Source organism: Gekko japonicus, unplaced genomic scaffold (genome assembly GCF_001447785.1).
Source record: "Gekko japonicus isolate JY-2015 unplaced genomic scaffold, Gekko_japonicus_V1.1 scaffold186, whole genome shotgun sequence".
Taxonomy (NCBI): domain Eukaryota; kingdom Metazoa; phylum Chordata; class Lepidosauria; order Squamata; family Gekkonidae; genus Gekko; species Gekko japonicus.
The window spans coordinates 728,045-747,615 of record NW_015174279.1 but is presented as its reverse complement, the minus strand read 5'-3'; the positions used below and the strand labels follow the sequence as shown (position 1 = coordinate 747,615).

The window sequence follows — 19,571 nt, the reverse complement described above, 5'->3', positions numbered from 1 at the left end:
GGGGGGAGGACCGGCCTCGCCGCCGCCGCCTCCTCGGGACATCGAGCGGGGGGGATGGAGGAGACGGAGCTCTTCTCCCCCTCCCCCCCTGCGAGTATCGCGGGTCCCCGTCTTGTAATAATATATCTTTCACTATAACTCCTGGAGTTGAGCAAGCATATAAAATCCTCTCCACAATAATAATATTTGAACAAATTAAAACAACAGGATGGATATTGGTCTGTAAAAGAGTCCCTCTGTTAAAACCTGTCCCAGTTTCCAAAACTCCACACATTAAATCACATGCGTCAAACATTAAGAGCCCTTTGCGATCCAGCTTGAAAAGTCTTCCAGAGGATGCTACAATGAAGCCATCATCAATAAAAGTGTACAGTTCTGATTTCTCTGCTACTTGCAAGGTTTGGAAAGATACAATTCTGATGGTTCGATGGTGCACAGAAAGCTTGTGAGCAAGCCACATTGAAATCAACAGGACAAGTTAGTTATACATAATGCAAGTTCCAGTGATTTCAACAGGATATAAATGCAACTGCCTTTTCTCAGGATTGAGGCATTTATCTGCAGTTCTGCATATTGATCTAAAGATACCTACAATGATAAAAATTCTTAGAATACTCACCTATCTTTATTAAGTGTTTTATCTTCAGTTACCAAAGCCATGATTGCCATCCTGTACATATGATCTGAGACACTCTCTGGATTTGCTACGTTTCTATATACCCAGCCTGTCCGTGGTACTCTCTAGTTGAAAACAGGTTGAGCCACACTGTCAAGTATTTGCCACTATTGATTGCTATACACTTGTCATGTCGTACCTGACATTTAAAATGAGCTATATTTGCTGCTTAAAGGTGTTGTTACAACAAACAAAAAAACCTTCAGCTCAGGTCACAAGATGAATTCCATATTAGGAACAGTAGTATATGAAGAACTAGAAATAGCATTCTGGAGTCTTTCTGAGGTATTTCAGCCATACAAATGAAACCATTTATTCTGTTGCGCTAAACAGAAAGGGTTATGATTGTCCAAGGGGGCTTGAACAAAGCTAGCACCAAGTAGCCCAGCCAGGGTGTTACTTTCCCCAAGGCAGAGCCATCCCATTGCACAATCCATGCACCTGTGTCAGTTCTCACTCCTTTGGTCTCAGCTGAATAGCCACCGTTTATTTTACAGCCTGACTGTAGCCACAAGCATACTTACTCAGAACAAGTAAGCCCCACCGTTATATGATACCGCTTACTCTCAGATGACAGTAGGCTGAATTGCACCCTTAAGTTTCCCACGACTTCCCGGCATCCCTGTTCTGCCACTATCCCTTCTGCATCAGTTCCACCACCACCACCACCCCGGTCATCCTGTCTCTTTCCATCTTAACGACATGCAGGGTACAACCACCCACCGCCGGCTAGGAAAGGCGACGGGGCGTAAATGGGCTATGCAGCGCGACCCTTACTAAATCTACGCAAGAACCACCCTGGGTTTAGTGAAAACGCCTTCCCGAAAAAATGCCCAAGGACCACCACGTTAATACTTGCAGAAGAGGCTGGGCGATGGGGAATCGTCGGCGTCGCAAGAATAAGAAAAGGCTACCTCGGCCCAAGCTCCCTATGCTCACCTTCAGTTGCCCCACCAGCCTCAGAAACTGTAATAAGCTCCCCATACTTCCTACTACAACCGCACAAGGAATACAACGCGCGGGAACCACTGACGTCCTTTGTGCAGGAGGAAATGGCATCAGCGCCGCGCCAGGCAGCTCCTCCGAAGCTGATTGGCTGGAACCTAGGAGTCATCACCCGTTACCTCTTCTGGTACCATTTCTCCCCACCCCCGAGCGTAGGTTCCCTTTAAATGGGAGAACGTCGCGTCTGGCGCAGCGGGACTGAACTCTGCAGGAGATTGGGCTTGTTTAGTGGCTAAAGAGTAAAAGGAGAAGCACCAGTTTCTGCAGGGCACGTTGAAACACCCCATGGAATTGACCAGGATTGCGTTGCCTGTCTGATTAAATACCAGATTTTTTTGCTTGAGTGAATTAGTCGAGGGTGTCTGTTAAAGAAAATGCTGTTTAATGGCTTGACGGGTTGTTGCTACGCATCCCAAGCGAAACACAAAAAGTAAACGTATTTCCCGACTGACTACTTCGAGCAAATCACTATGACAGATCTCATTTTAAATACCCCTGCTAATTAAGCTGCGATAATTGCTACTAACTAGGAATATTCCTAACCTTTCAACCCCAAAAGAGGACATTTTCGTCATTTTTTAAAAAAAGATCCCAAAAGAGGATGGACACCAAAATAAGAAGACTCTGGTAACCCTACAAAAAAGTGAAGGATGTGGTCTGCGTCCTACATGCACGTACTTGAAATTACATCCTGTTGAACGAGGGAGGAACGAGTGCGGACTGGGGAGCAGCAGCTTGTGGGAAATCAGCCTGAGACCCACTGACTTGTAGACAAGTTGATTTGCAATTAGGAACTATGACTTTAGTTACTTTGGCTTACTGTATAAATCCAGAGTAGACTCTCTTTGAGCTAATCTGAAAAAGTGATATATAGTTATTTCAGATAAATGTCAAGTGATCAAACTTTGCAATTAGGAATGTGAGGACAGAGGTAAAATACACTGAAAGGAATCAATTTTTTGGAGCATTACTACAATTCAATAGTGGCAACTGAGTACTGTTTTGCTACTTAAGTTTTTTTGTGGTCAAAAACTGGATGAGTGCTGGTGTAGAAATGTTGACTGCTCTCTATTGCAAATGGTGTTTCATTCTCCCTCTTTTTGCCTAGTCAGAGTTTGAGAAGAATTTCTTCACTGCAGCCACCCTCCCATAAGGATGACCTGTTAGACCAAACCAAACGCTCTGCTTTTCTGCCTTGATTTAGCCTACTTTCACACTCTGGCTTTGCTCTGCCACAATTCTCAAGTGTAAGTGGGATTCCTCCAATCATTTAGATGATATCATCTTTCATCTGTGCTCCTTGCATCACATTCTGTGGTTTCTTCCAGTATTCCCTGAACCCGATTTGCTCAGATCTTTTCAGAAGCATCGGTGTCAACCTGAATTCCTCCACCGTGGGAATGGGAAGGTGCAGATTTCTCAACTTCCCAGCCCACATCACTGTCATTTCCCTTCCTGATCCATGTGTGCTCACCACTCCCTTTCCCCTATGGATATTTAGAAGGGTTTTTTAAATTTATTTTTTAAAAAACAGCCAAGTAGTGGGTGTATTGCTATATAACACTATAGCAAAATACCATTTTTTAAAAACAAAAAAACTGACAAAAACTCTCTAGCAGTGGAGTGGAGGGAGGCAAACACAAAAGGATGGGGAGGAAAGAAGGGGAAATCACTTCAAATGCTTATGTCACCTATATGTGGATGATTCCGCCCCACAAAATTTGACCAGGGCATTGGAGGCTGTGGCTGGCCGGTTGCAGCTGAGTCGGCTGAAACTTAATCCAACAAAGATAGAGGTCCTCTACCTGAACTGGGTGTGTGTGTGTGTTTAGTGGAATCAGGAATCAGGCTGCCCACCTTGGATGGCCCACCACTTACGCCAGCCCAGAAGGTGAGGGGCCTGGAGATTGGTCCTGGATGCCTTGCTTTCTATGGAGGGCCAGGTCACCATAGTGGTCAGATCTGCCTTTTACCATCTTCGGCAGATCCGGCAGCTAGCTACCTACCTCTCCTCCCAAGACTTGGCTGCAGTGACCCATGCAATGGTCACTTCCAGACTTGATTGTTGTAACTTGCCTTATGTGGGCTTGCCCTTACGGCTGATCTGGAAACTCCAGCTAGTGCAAATTGTGGTGGTGTTATGCAGGGGTCTTGTTGTAGAAAAAGAGCTGCCGGAGCTCATTAGCACAACTCATTAGCATAACTTATTTGCATATGCCACGCCCCCTGACATCACCGGAAGTGACAGAAGGCCACACTCCCTGACATCACCGGAAGTGTGTCAGAAGGCCCGGCTACTTACCCTCCTGCTTCATCCTCATTCCCAAACGGAATGAGGATCGAAGCAGAGGGCGGGGTAAAGAAGGGGGCGGGGCTTCACCACGTGACCGCCCCGCCCCCTAGAGGTTCTCTTCCGGAGCTCCGTACCTGAGAGCTCCCCCCCGACTAGAGCCCTGGTGTTATGTATGCGGCCCGCCACAAGACGGCTGCAAGAAAGAGAGGAGCTTGGCTCCAAAAGGACAATAGGACCTCGGATCCTAGTCCTCTCCCTAGCCAGCCAATAGGCTCCTTGGCGGGAAATTCAAACCCTCCAATGGAGTGGGAGGCCCGGGGACGGGGGTGTATATAGTTGGCCCTGCGGGGCCGTTGTGTTGTTGTTAAGTACTCAATAAACGTGTGCAACCGCATGTCGTCATCCGAGTCCTCCATGCGGCGAACCCAGTACTTTTCAGGTGGCATGCCTGCTGATGGCACTGCTTGTTCAGGCACACATTCAGCCAGCACTATGCCAACTGAGTACCAGATCAGCTTCAAGATACTGGTATTGACATTTAAAGCCTTGCACAGCATAAAACCGACATACCTGAGGGGCCACATCACCCATATGTGCCTTGAAGAGCCTTGCGCTCTGTCAAGAATTGCTGGTTTAAAAAAAAAAACATTTTTGATTGCTTTTTCTATTCTACAAACCTACAGGGTCAAGGGAAGGGAACAACCTAAAACTACAAGTAGCAAGGATCATTAATACATAAATTCAAAATAATCGATATTTCCCTATTGCTCAAATAGTAATACATGAGAGTTAATACTATGCAAATATAAAAGTATTAAGTGAGCAAAAACAAGCATGCTTGGCTAAAGTGTGTGTTTCTTAGCTTTAAGATAACTAGTTTATAATTATTTATTTATTTTAAGCATTTTTACCCCGCCCTCCCCGCAAGCGGGCTCAGGGCGGCTTACAGAGGGCGCGAGCCCATATATAAAACTCAATAAAACACTAAAATCACAATTTCAATTACAGTAAAACACTAATAAGAATAATAAAGTGCTTTCAATCAAGATGGTCTTGAGTGGTTATTTTCCAACCGGCCCCATTGGGGTCTCGCTGTCCAGTTGATCTTTCATACCAATCCACGTTGTTAAAATCACATGTGGCTGGGCATTCCCAGGGCGATCCCACGACCTGGTAGTATTGCCACCGTTGGTGGTGGTGGCAGCGGTGGCCCCTATGTGAAAGCCTGGTGGAAGAGCTCCGTCTTGCAGGCCCTGCGGAACTGCACAAGATCCCGCAGGGCCCTGATCTCCTCCGGGAGCTCGTTCCACCAGGTAGGGGCCGCCACTGAGAAGGATCTAGCCCTGGTTGTCGCAAATTTTACCACCCGGGGACCTGGTATCACCAAATGGTTTTGGGTCCCCGACCGAAGTGCTCTTGGGGGTATATAAACATCAGACTTTCAAAGTTACTCTATTTTGCTTATTTCTTACCTCTGTGTTTCTTATAGGCTTGCCAAGTCCCCCCAGGGGGCGGGGAAACCCCCGCCCCAGAGACCCGTTCAACGCCGTCGGTGGATTGGGCCCCGGGGGGAACCCCACCCACAAAGCACACGACGTGCACGTCACCCAGAAGTGACGTGACCACACCGGGCACGCTGGGGGCGGGGCCACGGTCATTCGAGGAAAAACTCTGTGGTTTTCCCTCGGATGGTTGTGGCCCCGCCCCCAGTGTGCCCGGCGTGGTCGCGTCACTTCCGGGTGATGGGGTTGCGGCGCGTGCACTACCGGGGCAGCACTGGAGTCCCTCGCTCTGGCGCCGATCCGACTTGGGAACCCTAGTTTCTTACCAAAATCTAGTCTAACTTTTAAAGGTTTAGGAACAGCAGCCCCTAATTCTTCTTCCAAGTCAGAGGATTCTGCTGAGCTGTTCACAGTATTGTCAGAACTTCCCCCCTTTTAATCGTCTTCTTCTTCTGCATCTTTGCTGTCCTTCACTTTCTCAGATCCATCTCTCGCTTTTACTTCAGGAATGTTTTCACTTTAAGAACACAGTCAATCTTTTCTTTTTTCCCATTGTAGTTGAAGATAAGATCTTCTGGTAATATCCATCTGTATGGAGTGATATGATTTTGCAAAAACAGTGTTAAGTCTCTGTATTAGTGACCGGAGATGACGTGCTGGCAGTTCCTGTTATAAGTTTTGATTTTGCCACCATTCTTTCTGCTCGCTGCATCATTGTTTACAGTTAGTGAAAAATTTTCAGAAGTCTCTGAAGGTCTGGTAATAAATGCTTTCTTGCTAATCTGCACCCCACTCAGTCAAAATCTGCTCCCTTCAAGCCGCCCTCCCGTTCCCCGCTCTTAACTCAGGGTTTTTTTCGGGATCGGGATTCCCCTCCCCCTTCCACTTGTTTGGGATTTTGGGGCGGCTTTACTCTCGGAATTTAGGTGGTTGCTCGCTAACTCGTGGATTCACTCCCATTTTTACTTGCATTTGTTTAAGATGTAGAGAAGATCGTTTCATTCAGATCTTTATCTTGTATTGTTGTGGAAGCCGCCCTGAGCCTGCTTTGTGGGGAGGGCAGAGGGGAGGAAATGGCATTTTGTGGGACTTTTCAGAAGACCAGCAATGTTTTATTCCAGGTATAAGCACACTTTTTCTTCATAGAGAGAGAGAGGGAGGCAGCCAGCCAGCCAGAAAAAAAGAGTCCTGTGTTTAGACTCAAAATGTTTTATTCCAGGTATGGGGGGAAGAGTCCTGTGTTTAGACCCAAAAACATTTTTTTCCAGAGATGGGGTGGGAAGAGTCCTATGCTGAGACCCAAAAATGTTTTATTCCAGGTATGGGGGGAGGGTCCTGTGCTTAAGGCCAAAAAACCTTTTATTCCATGAGAGAGAGAGAGAGAGAGAGAGAGAGAGAGAGAGAGAGAGAGAGAGAGAGAGAGAGAACCTCACATGGCTCTTGGAGACAAGACATCCACCTTTCTATTTCTAACATGTGGGGGGAGAAACCTAAGAGCACAGCTTGCATTCCTTATTAGTGAAAGAGAGGAAGAGTACAGCAGCATCTTAATGACTAACAAAATTGGTGGCAGGGCACGAGCTTTCATGAGTCACTGCTCACTTCCTCAAATACAGCTGGGAATGTGAGTCTATCTGTCCTTATATCTTGGAGAGTGAAGTGATTTCAGATGCCAAAAGACAAGAGCAGGCATTGGTAATGAGAGAAGAAACCTACGTCTCAATTCAGTCCAGCAGTTTGCATTGTCTTGAGCTTCATGATCAGTTGCAATTCAGCAGTCTGTCTAATCTCCCTTTGAAATTCCTTTGTCAGAGAACTGCTACTCTCAGGTCAGCAACTGAATGCCCTGGAAAGTTAAAATGTTTCCCCATTGGTTTTTGAATGTTGTGGTTTCTAATAGTGATAGAAAGAGTAAGAGCTCAGTAGCACCTTTAAAGACTAACAAAATTGTGGTAGGGTATGTGCTTTTGTGAGTTACTGCTCACTTCGTCAAACTTATTACCATTTATTCTTTGCAACCTCCTGGACTAAATCTTCCCGTACCAAATTGAGACCTAGGTTTCCTGTCTCATTACCAATGCTGATATCTCCACGCCTCTGTATATCACACCAGTGCTGATATCGCCACCCCTCTGCATATCACACCTAATCCAATCATGCCTGCTATTGCCATTTGGCATCTGAAATCCATCTTTATAAAGTTCATACCTCTGGTACCTCGTGTTCCAGTTTATGGCACACATGGCCTGGCCCAGCAAAGTGATATTTATGTCAGATCTGGCCCTTGTAACAAATGAGTTCGACACCTCAGGTCTGTATGTTCCATGGTGATAGATTCAGGTGGGTAGCCATGTTGGTCTGAAGCAACAGAACAAGGTTTGAGTCCAGTGGCACCTTTAAGACCAACAAAGCTTAATTCTGGGTAGAAGCTTCTGTGTGCACGCACACTTCTTCAGATACCAACTGTGTGCTTCCTTCAAGCCAATAACCCCCTCATAACGGGGCAAATGAATGCTGAGTGGTACCCTGAGTCCAGGCATTGTTCTCATTGATGACTAGAAGACTAAGTAGTCCCCAAAGCCTCAATTATAAAAATAAAGTATATATATTTTTAAGAAGACGTTTTATAGTATGAAATTTAAGTCTCTAGTTTCTAGATCTGGAGGCAGAGTGTCATCACGATTTCCAAGTAGGCCTTGGAAGAAAGTAAACTAGTTTTGTCCACTCCTTGGATAGATTATTGAATAATGTATATTTAACTGAAATTTCAAGTTTCCAGTTTAACAATTCCAAGACTTTAACAATTGTATAACAAGATTTTTGAGTCTGACTCGTTGCCATTGTCATTATATGATGCCTGTATCACTGTGATTCAAAAACCAGGCAAAGACTGGGCACATTTTTTTACCTATATCTTTTATGAATGTAGATGCTAAGATATTAACTGCTATTCTTGCTAAAACACTTCAACATTTGTTACAGCTTTGGTACATGTAAAGCAGGTAGGATTCATATGAGGTAGGCAAGGCTCTTATAATCTTAGGCTGGTCACTGATCTAATTACTCTAAAGAGTAAAAGATCTGACCAAGTTGTCATTCTCTCACTTGATGCTGAAATCTTTTGAAATAGCTTATATAGGAAAGTTATCTTTGCTACACTGACTAAATTTAGCTTTCCTCATTAATTTTTGAAGTGGTTTAGAATTCTTTGTTCGTCTTCCATATATCCAGGGTGCTAATGGCATATTTTCTGCATCATTCCCTCTTGAGAGGGGTACTAGACAGGCTTGCCCTCTTTCTTTTATTCCTCTTTTATTTTTGATCTCTGTCTGGAAGCTCTGGCCTGTACCATCGGAAAAAATAATAATATTCATGGTTTTGTACATAACTTTTCATAATTTAAAATCATTCTTTACACAGACAATCTTGCATCATTCATTTTAGAACCTCAGTCTTCCGTTCCTGGATTAATCAATATGAGTAACACCTTCAGAGACTTGTCCAGTTATTTGATTTATTGGGCAAAACCTGAGCTAATGCCATTGGGAGACAATATATCATGGTGTGTATTTGCTGATGGACATTTACAGTAGTGCCTAGCTGTCATTATTTATCTTGAAATATTGATTCCTAGAGATAATATGCATATGATTCTGTTAACAGAATATACTTTTGGATTTGGACCAGTGGGCAACTGTAAACTTGTCTTTATGGGGCAAAATAAATATACTCAGAATAAATATTATACCTAGGATTATTTATATTTTATGCACAATTCCTTTCTATATATCTTGCGGATATATTCATAAAATTAATAATTCGTTACTGACCATATATGTGGGGTTCCTTACACCTCGGATTTTTTTTCATTGGAGGATTTGGCTTCCCTGATTATAGTTTGTAACATCTGGCATACTTGTTAACTTGTACTAATTAATGGGACTACTCCTTGCAGTTGGACTATCCATCTTGGTCTCTTTTGGAGACTTCTTGACTGGGGCCTTTCTCTAAGTGGAATGCATAGGGTCTATTTATGCTAGAGTGGATCCCATTTCTCCTGTAGTTTCTGCAGCTGGAGAATTATGGTGCATAATGGGTGTGTTCAGATGGGCCATTTCGGCCCGCTTCAGAAACGGATTTTATCTGCGCGATCACACGGTCAACATCTGCCTCCTGTCCCCAGCCATCGCTTTCCGTCTCAAAACTGCTTTAACCCAGAGTATTTTGATACCAGGTCCCCAAGTGGTGTTTTCCTGATTCTCCGGTTCCAGCCGCATTTTTCCCCTGTGTGATCGCCCCCCCGGTGTCGAGCCACTTCCGATTTAAACCCCCTCCCCCCTCGAAAACTGCCTGAGGCTTCTGCTTTTCGCACACCATTTTTAAAAAAGGGTTGGTGGTGTGCACATATATGGAGGTCCAACACAGGGTTATTAAAAACAATGTTCAAATGTTGCCTAGTTTTAGCCTTTAGACAAGTTCGGGATCTCAGGGAGGCCATTTTCGGCGGTAAACGTTTAAAGGGAAGTGTTCCTTTAAAGTTGAAAGGGAAGTGTTACAGCAGTCGGGTTGAAGAGGAAATTACTGTTCTACAGATGTCTGCCTGTGGGCATGCCCAAACTAAGAGAGAGAGAAAAAAACAACACCAATGTGTGTGGACGGCGGGGAGCAATGTGGCTGCGCAGCGATCTAGAGCAATGAGGTGAATGTGATCGTGATTCTCCAGGTTAAAAAAAAAACCGCATGGAGCTGGAACAGTTTAACCCTCTCCCAGACGCCGTCTGACTGCACCCAATGTCATCAGAATATCAATTTGATCCATTTTCACATGCTAAATTAACATTATGGGAGAATTAGGATGTAAAAATTGGGAAGAAATCTTTTTCATGGAAGACTTGGACCAATAGGGGGATTTTTACATTGATAGAATATGATGGGGGGGGGGGTTTCCCCCTCCATTTTCTTAGATGAGCTCTAGATGTGACTTGTCAACTTCTGAAGAATGGCAATATTTACAATTGCAGCATCTGTTGGTTTGTAAATGTGGCCCTGCAGCATTAATGGAGCAATCCTAAGCAGCTCTACTCAGAATCCCACTCAGGTCTTTTTGGAGGGGCTTACTTCCACGAAAGTGTTTTTAGGATTGCACTGTAATTCCCCTTTGCCCTGGATAACTCAAATTGATGCAGAGAATGAAACCTACAATATTTGATCATAAATATTTGATGTCAAATAATAAATATGATATGCAATCTCAGGAATGAATGGAATAAGGAGCTAGATCACCTGTTTTGCAAAAGCAGTGAGATGTGCCCCTGAAGTTCATACCTGCTTTCTCTATGGATCTTATGTTACAACTTAGCAAAAAATTATGTTTAGAATATAAGAACATAAGAGATGCCAATGTTGGATCAGGCCAAAGGCCCATCCAGTCCAACACTCTGTATCACACAGTGGCCAGAAATTCCAGTGCCATCAGGAGGTCCACCAGTGGGGCCACGATATTAGAAGCCTTCCCACTGTTGACCCCCCCCCCAAGCCCCAAGAAGACAGAGCATCACTTGCCCCAGAGTCCCTATCTATACCTTGTGGCTAATAGCCACTGATGGACCTCTTATATACTGGACACCACAGCTACTCTTTAGCAAAGGACTAAGTAAAGTGTCTAACTGTTAGCATTGTAACTCACAGGATGTGTCCCTTAAACATACACTTTGGGCATGTCCAGTCATTCAGTTTTTCAGGGAAGAAGTTATTACTCATATTAGTTTTGTATTAAAATGTTCTTTTCTTTAAAGAATATTTATGTACTATCTTAAACTATCTGCCCATCTCTTGGAGGCTAACCAATGGTGAATGAAAACGAACCCTCTATTCAATAAATACAGCTAAAAGACTCTTATTACAACACTGGAGAGATAAATTCCCACCTCCAGTAAATCAGTGGATTGAGGACCTTAAAGCTTTTATGAGTACTTGAATGCATGGCATATAGATGACAATTTTGTATGGACTTATTTTTAGATATTTATAGCCCCTTTTTATTGTCTCTGTTTTATGTATACCTTTTTTCTTTGTTCTATTTAGTTGCTGGATTTTGAGTTTTTCCCTTGTTCATTTGACAGAGAGATTTTTTTTTAAAAAACTTCCTGCTTATCAAAAATGGTTACACATTATCACTTAGCTCACAAGCATATTTAAACCAGGAGTTGAGACGGTAACATTCAAGACATTAGCGATAGAAGCCAGTTTAAGTCAGCTGTTTACTGTTATGTGATTAGGTAATTCTCTTTCATTTTGGCAGATGGCGCTCTTTGCTAACATATCTCTAATTAATCAGTCACTTTCATGCTATTATTAACCAGGGTATTGAATGTATTTGCAGGCAAAAGCCAAGAACAGAGTATTACTTTATTAGTTAAGGTAAAAATTATATCACATTATCGACTGCTTAAATGCCAAGCTCCGATGCAGTGCAGGCATCAACAAAGCTAGTATGTGACACAGCTGGCATATTTAATTTGATATTTTTATTTTATTGTTGCAGATTTTTAGTATGCTTAGAAGCTGAAGCCCGATATGTGAACTCTTTAATAACAGTTTTATAGTCAATTTTGAGATAAGATATTGGGACTGAATTGATATTTTTATTTTATTGTTGCAGATTTTCAGTATGCTTAGAAGCTGAAGCCCGATACGTGAACTATTTAATAACAGTTTTATAAATTTTGAGATAAGATATTGGGACTGGATTGTACAACTTGAGGCATGGTTGACATGCTCATCCTACTTGAACAGATATGCAGGAAATGGTTCTTTCTTGAATTATGCACTTTATGAGTATGAAGTAAAGATGATCTCTTTTAGCTGGATTACTAACAAGAGGTTTCGGTTTATCGTTTTCATCTTTCCCTTGTAAACTGCAAGTTAGCAGTTTTCTTCTTTCAAAACTGAGAAATTCTAGAATTTGTGACACAGCTGTGACCATGAACTGTTTTAAATGCTTAAATCTGGGCTAAAAGAAATCTTTGTATAATCCAGATACTCCCATCACTCTGAAGAATGTCCCTTTTCTTTTTTGAAGGTTTAAAATTATTCTTGTATTGCTGTTTTCTGGTGGAAACAATGATCAATTCAGAACCCAAATAGCAAATCAGTAAAATCTCCAAAACATTTTCTAAAATGGTTTTGATTTTTCAGGCCCTTTTCAGATCTCTGAGCTTCAGTCACCTTGTTTCATGGCATAAGTAGTTTGCAGCCAGACAGATTTACGACCCACCCTTTAATTCCAGGCCCTGTATGCGATAACCTCAAAAAGCAATAAGCATCTCTGTTCTGACTCGAATCAGAATTTGTTGACAGTTTTATCACGAACACTCAAGGCCAAGGTTCTGCTTAGAAATTTTAAAAGGTGGTTTCATTTATGGCTTATGGTGTTGCCATCCTTTCAGAATATTAAATGTTTTGAAAGGCAAATAACTTTTTTTATAGCAGAAGATCAAATAATGCTAAGCAGGCAATGCTCTAATCCATCTATTCAGCTTGTCTCTTCACATTAGAGAGGGACTTCTCATGCAGGATTCACAGGATTTTAAGCTGTTTTTCCCTTAAAACTGCTATAGGTCACTTCCCCCTTTACCTAGAAATCATATAAAGAGGAAGTTACCTTTTTTCTTCCTTCTGGTGGTCATTTTGATTCAGTCCTTCAGCCACTTGATGTAACAAAAGAATGTAAACCTCACCTCTTTCCTACATTACAAAAAGACAATATTCTAAAGTTGCATTTTTTTATTGTTCAAAGGAACAGAAGTCGCTCACTGTTGAACAGCAGCCGTTTTGCATTTCTTTCTTTGGAGACTTGCTGGAAAATTACAGCTGCAACACATTTCTTGAGACCCCTTCCTTCTTCCCCAGTGTTGCCACATAGCGGTGGTTTGGAATTTTTCCTTTCCTATGCCTCTTTGAGCTTTGTTCCTTAATTCATAAGCGTTATCCACAAGCAGTTTATTTGTCATTGGCAATGTTGGAGCGGCTAATGATCACACACAACCGACCAACAGCATTTTCTCAAATCTGAAACTTGTTAGGGGTAGCAGAATTGTAATGATCCATTGAAAGGGTAATATATGAGCCAAACTGGTTAGCCACAGATATTAAAGCCTGCACTGGGAGAAATTTGGTTTGGTGTCCTGCTTTAAAACAGTAAGGGTGTCCCCATTTTGACTGGCCCTCCTTTGGTGCCCTTATCAAACAGCTTGAGACACAAATTTAGTGGGCAAGGTTTCTCTCACTATCTATAACTTTGCTGTGTCTCATGTTCCTAGCGGGCAGAGCCAGTAAATAATGTTGCAGACGTACTTTGAGTCAGTAATGCAGGTTATCACAAACAGCATACTAAGAAGTAGTTAGATCAGGAATTAAAAGAACTAGAGCATGCCTTAATAGAGCCACAGAAATGCATCCACGTACTATTTTTCTAAATTTCTTTCTTGGTATATTTTTGTAGAACTCTTGTCCCTTTGTATTGGTCTAATCCTCATGCAGCATGTTCCATAACAGTTAGGATATTTATGCACCAATTTTCTCCCTGAAGGAACCCAAAGCAGTTTACAACATTAAAAATACAATCAAATTACAATTTAACACACATATAAACAAACAGATTAACCAGTACATTTTGGGCATCTGCTGAGTCCAATGGGTCAGCTTGTCCAAGGCTGGAGGGCATAAATAAGCCACAGGCAAAGAGCCCTCTTGCTCTTGCCTTTCTGCTTGGCCCAAGGGCATGTGCCTAGGGTTCCCAGTTCTGGGTTGGGAAATACTTGGGGATTTTGGGGGTGGAGCCTGGGGAGGGAGCTCAGCAGGGCATCATTCCATACAGTCCACCTTCTGAAGCAGCCATTTCCTCCAGGCAAACTGATACCTGTTGTCTGAAGACCAGTTGTAACTCTGGGAGATCTCTAGCCATCACCTGGAGGTTAACAACCCCACTTGTGCCTCTAGCCACACCCAACCTTTATACCTGCAGATGGAAAACAGGAAGAAGAAGAAAAAGCACAGCGTCAGATGATGCAGTTGGTAGTAGTATCCCTCCTGATCTGCCCTTCCTGCTCTGGGAATTTACAAAGTGCTTTCAATTATTAGTAGTACCAAAATGTATTTTAACCCTGAGGCTCAGGAACCTTTTTGGGTTGTGTGCCCCAGGTGACCCTAAACCTCAGAGTCCGCTCAGTTCACTGGAGCCTTTGAAGGCTCTTGTACAGATAACACTGAAACGTTATTACTAATATTCGGACAAATGCTGAAAACAATACAGCAAAAGTTTTATCTTTGCTTAAATATTTGATATATGATGCATGCTAAATATTCAGCACAAAAATCAAAACTCACCGAAATGAATTCAGTCTTAAGCCCTGCATTGGTTGATTTATGCTGTTCTCACCTACTGCAGAATTTGAAGGTGCTGTCTTAAACTGAGATCTGATCTGTTTTGGAAGTTGATTTGGAAAGAGCTTATCTGAAAGCTTTCGCCAATGTTAACATTAAAAGCACATATAGGTGTCCCCCCCCCCCTGATTTATTCAGAGCTACACATTTTATTAATTCTAGGGGGGGGGTTCTGTGCCTTGTCCTGATACAGGTAGGAACATCCAATTTAAATATAAGCTTTGAAGGTATTTTTTCAGCATTTCTGAAGAGATTGTAAGAGCTTATCACAGCACTAGGGAATCACACTCTGGGCAAACACAAATGTAAACTATAGTTAAAAATTATAAAACAAGGTAAGCAACGTTTTTTCTGAAGATGGACTTCGAACGGGGAGGGCAGGCTGTGGATGAGTGACTGGCTGGATGAAAACCCTGGAAAGCTGCGAGTATTCTGGAGGAGGAGGGAATCACGGCTGGCTGCTGCCTAGTGAAGGCTGTTGACCCAGGCTTGTAAATCTTACATGTAAGGTCATTTCCTTCCCCGATTAGATTTTTTAAAAATGGCACCAATGTGAGCATGTCGACATGGAGATTTCCTACTGTGCTGATTTTTCCTTTCACTGATACGCGAAGGCTTAAAAAAAAAAGCTGGGAACTAAGCTTTTCATGTATAAACAATGAAACATCACAGATTGCATTTTTTAAAAAATGAAATGACATCTTCACTAAAACATTCATTTCTCCTTAGCTGATACATTACCCAGCACGGAGCAATGGAGTTATGTTAGGTATCTTTGACTTCTCAGCCACTGCATGGCACTATATGCCCATCTTGGCACTTGTCATCCCAGACAAGATATGTGACCAGAATTAAGGTTGATTGCAGGTTGGCAAGCGAAGGCATCATGAAGGACAGACCTTGCATCGTTAGACTATGCCTATACCATAATGGAAGTATGGGGCAAAATGAGCACTTCTGTTTGAATGCTGGCAAGGTCTCCGTGATTTGGGGCCATAGACTAAAGTCAAGGAAGGGTCCCCAGTATCACGACCTTGGGTGGGATGGCCTACACTTCCTAAGCTTGATTGCCACTGGAGTCTCTGGAGTTTTGTCAGCTGAGGTTTCAGGGCCACTCATCTGTAGGACAGTTAGAGGGGGGCTCCCAGGGCCCTATAGCTGATTACAACCCTTTCTGAATGAAGCTGTCACCCATGACTCTACAGCCTCTGCTATCATGGGCGGTGGTTTTACTCAGGCAGGGCAGCAACCAGGTGTAGCGGGACCCTCTGACTGCCCTACAGAGGAGCCACCCTGAAGTCAACTGGCTGTATGATGGTCAGGGTCCTCCCAGCATGGGGCAGCTCCCCCAGGTGTCCTGTGGCTAAGACCACCCCTGATTGAATCTTGTACCTGTTCTTATCCTTTCCCCCCCAGATCCACTACAGCAGTGACTCTGCCCACCTTATCACATGGATAGGAGTTCAATAGCTGTGAACCTAGTTGCAAGGACAAAACAGCAGGTTTTTTGAATGGTGCTCATATGAGCAGACCACTTTATCAACAGTAGAAAAGGGCAAGAGTCCAGTAGCACCTTCAAGGCTAACAAAATTTGTGGCAGGGTATGAGCTTTTGAGCAGTGACTCTCAAAAGCTCTTACTCTGCCACAAATTTTGTTAGCTCTTAAGGTGCTCTTGGACTCTTGCTCTTTTCCGCTGCTATGGACAGACTAACCTGGCTACCCGTCTTGATTGATCACTTTAATAAACAGTTTGAACCCAGGGTTGCCAACCTCCGCATGGGGCCGAAGGATCTTGTAGAATTACAGATGATGTCCAAACGACAGATGTCCACCCCCAGGTCTCCAGGAATTTCCCAACTCAGAGTTGGCAGCCCTATTTGAACAACTGAACTGCAGTTTTATCTTCTGTGTGCTGGCTCTCCGGAGTAGGTCAGGCACTAGTGGCAATAGAATCAGGAGGTAATTACCATGCTGCTCCTCATTCCTCACCTCTGTGGGGGGGGGGGAATCCTTTCTGGAAATGCACTACAGCAGAGAAGAGGAGAGAATGAATAATGAGTGAAAGAATGAGATGCTGTCCTTCAGTATGGGTCCCACTATGGTACAGGCAAAAAAGAAATGGGACACTCCTGGACAGGCATAGAAAAAGGGCCCTACGTTCATATGTGGGTCTACCTTCCAGACTCCATCTCCCAAAATGCTCCCTAGTTTAGAGGCAAAAGTACCTCAAGATGCTTGAACATTTTCTAGGACAATTAAAAACATATTAGTCAATCATATAACTGTGTTGATTAATAAATCACATTTGCATGTAAGTAAAAACAATGGATTGGATCCAGTGATCCCCCGATGCAAAGGTTATGGATTTCCTCCATTCCCCTCCCCACAGCAGCCATTTCTGACCTTGGAAAAGTTTATTCTCAGTGCTGTGGGACTCGTGTGGACTAACAGCTCCATGGGCTGAGAGAGAAAAGACAAAATCACTTCCCTCTACTGTCAGTGGGCCTGTACTGGCAGACTAGACTTGCATGGCTGTTAGTCCATGAGGGACCTGCAGTCCTGGGAATAAACTTTCTAAGAACTGGAAAGGACCGTTGGGGGAAGAAAATACAGGAAAACCTTGCATCTGTCAGTGCCTTCCACTGGCGGGTTGCAAAATCCAACCTATCATTTTTTTTTCCTTTTAAAAGAAAATGTTTTTTCTCCTTGTTGTTTACATGATGTGTGTGTCACAGCAACCACCACTTAGAAGAGGCATTCCATCCTGCATGAGAGAGGGGGCTGGCATTTGTCTTTTAAAATGGTGCTTCGCCTTCCTGTAATTTTTATAGGGACTTCAGCAAAAAAAAAAGCATTTCTAATACATACATACTATAGTTCTTACTGAAACCGTAGTACCTCATACTTCGGATGAAACATGGCACACTCATCAAAATGGTTTCCCACTTCTGAATCAAATGGTTGTGATAGTAGCCTTGCTGCTGTTTGCCATTTAAAAAAAATGAGTGCTCTGGTGATGGGGTTGCATAGCATAGAAGAAAGCCATTTCAGGATTAAGCAAAACAAAATTCACAGTTCTTGAAGGTGAAAATAATGGTGTTTTTCCTCACTACAAAGACAACAGGGAATGTCCTGTAGGTGCCCATGATTCACATTCCATAAAGTGACCACAAGGGCAAAATGCATGTTTCTCAGAGGAGAATAATCTCTCTCGATCATGAAAAATAAAAGAAAGAAGCCTTGATTTGCCAGATAGTGTTTTGCAGCCATCTGTTATTTATAAAAATAAAATCTAGTCTCCAGGTTATAGAGAGAATTGCAGAACGTACTGTAATATCCCATAGAAGGAAAGCATTTCTGTTTTTATTTCATGTGAGAGTAATCCAAAACAACACTTTATCAGTATTCATCAGCAATAAAACTGCAATGTTTATGTGGCCTAAAGTCAAGTACATGGTGATGTGACATATGTTCCCAGCAGCCAACAGTGCATTGTCTTGAAGTAAAGTTCTTGAATGTGTAAAACTGTTTTTCCCATGCATCGAATTAAACCTAATGGAAAGAAATCAGAAATGTATGTGAATGGGCGTGTTTTGACACATGTGTGTCTCCAGTTATATTGGTGCAGACATTTATTAAGAACGCACCTATTGTGGTGCTTGGTTACGAGTAGAAAAAAGGCTATCAGCCAGGACTGAAGCACAGCTGCAATAGTTTGTGGATGCATGCAGAAGTAAGGATGCTTTTTAGGATGAATAAGTCAGAAACACCATTCACCAAAAACAGAAAACTGTACTATAGCCAGAGGGGGGAATGTGGAGGCCACAAGCAAGATGGGTCGTATATATTGACCCTTGTTGTCTTGATACACGTGGAAGCCTTTTAATGATAGTTTCAGCAGGCATCCAGCTTGCAAGCCAATCCACTTTCATATTAGCAGTATTCAACCTACTTTAAGTTTCAGAAGCTTTGTGTTAGCCAAGTTTACTTGTAGAATTAGATACGTAATTAGATTTAGATTCCACTCTTCTCCCTACTGGAGAGTCAAAAGCGTTTCAAAACCCCCCAGAAAACTATAATGTAGACAAATAAAGACATATATATCTATATGCAACTCCAACTCCTGGATTAGGTCCGGATCTACTTGGCCAACTCAGTTATGGGTACAGGCCTGGACCAATGGCTTACACCTCTGGTCACAACCAGCATAAATAGCCCCAACAGAGGAGGAACAGAAGCTAGCTGAGATTCCGTACTACTGACTGTCACAAAGGTAATTATGAATTGAGCTACTGAAACTATCACTCGGCTTCTGCCACACCATTCTTGATATATCAGGTTAGTAGCATGAACTTGATCTAAAAAACCTAGATATTGAATTTCTGAACTATCTTGAGAAGGACAGAAGGAGTAAAATTATAGGTTGCCCACTTGCTTTGAGGAAAACTGGCTCAATTCACAACATGACAGCTTCATCAAATAAAATGTGCCCCTTATTTCAGAAAGCCATGATGCCATAATGTTTTACAGAGCAGACACCGCCATAGCTTAGTTTCCCTTTGGGGTTAACTTTTGATCTGGCAACCTGGCATTCCTATACATAAGATCCCAGAATACTTTTCAAGACTGCTGGCAGACAAATTATTCAAG

General features: G+C 42.8%; 1 protein-coding gene across 2 annotated transcripts in view; it reads right to left on the bottom strand.

The window, feature by feature from the left end:
* The window catches only part of HDDC2 (HD domain containing 2), a 17,969-nt gene extending 16,258 nt beyond the window's left edge, over positions 1–1,711 (bottom strand). For both annotated transcript variants that reach the window (XM_015423834.1, XM_015423835.1), the window contains exons 1-2: positions 1,616–1,711; positions 620–741 (exon numbers count right to left, since the gene is read on the bottom strand). In XM_015423834.1, the coding sequence (XP_015279320.1) occupies positions 620–741; positions 1,616–1,660 (167 nt within the window). In that variant the 5' untranslated portion in view covers positions 1,661–1,711. The remainder of the gene's footprint in view (positions 1–619; positions 742–1,615) is intronic.
* Positions 1,712–19,571: the final 17,860 nt, after the last annotated feature.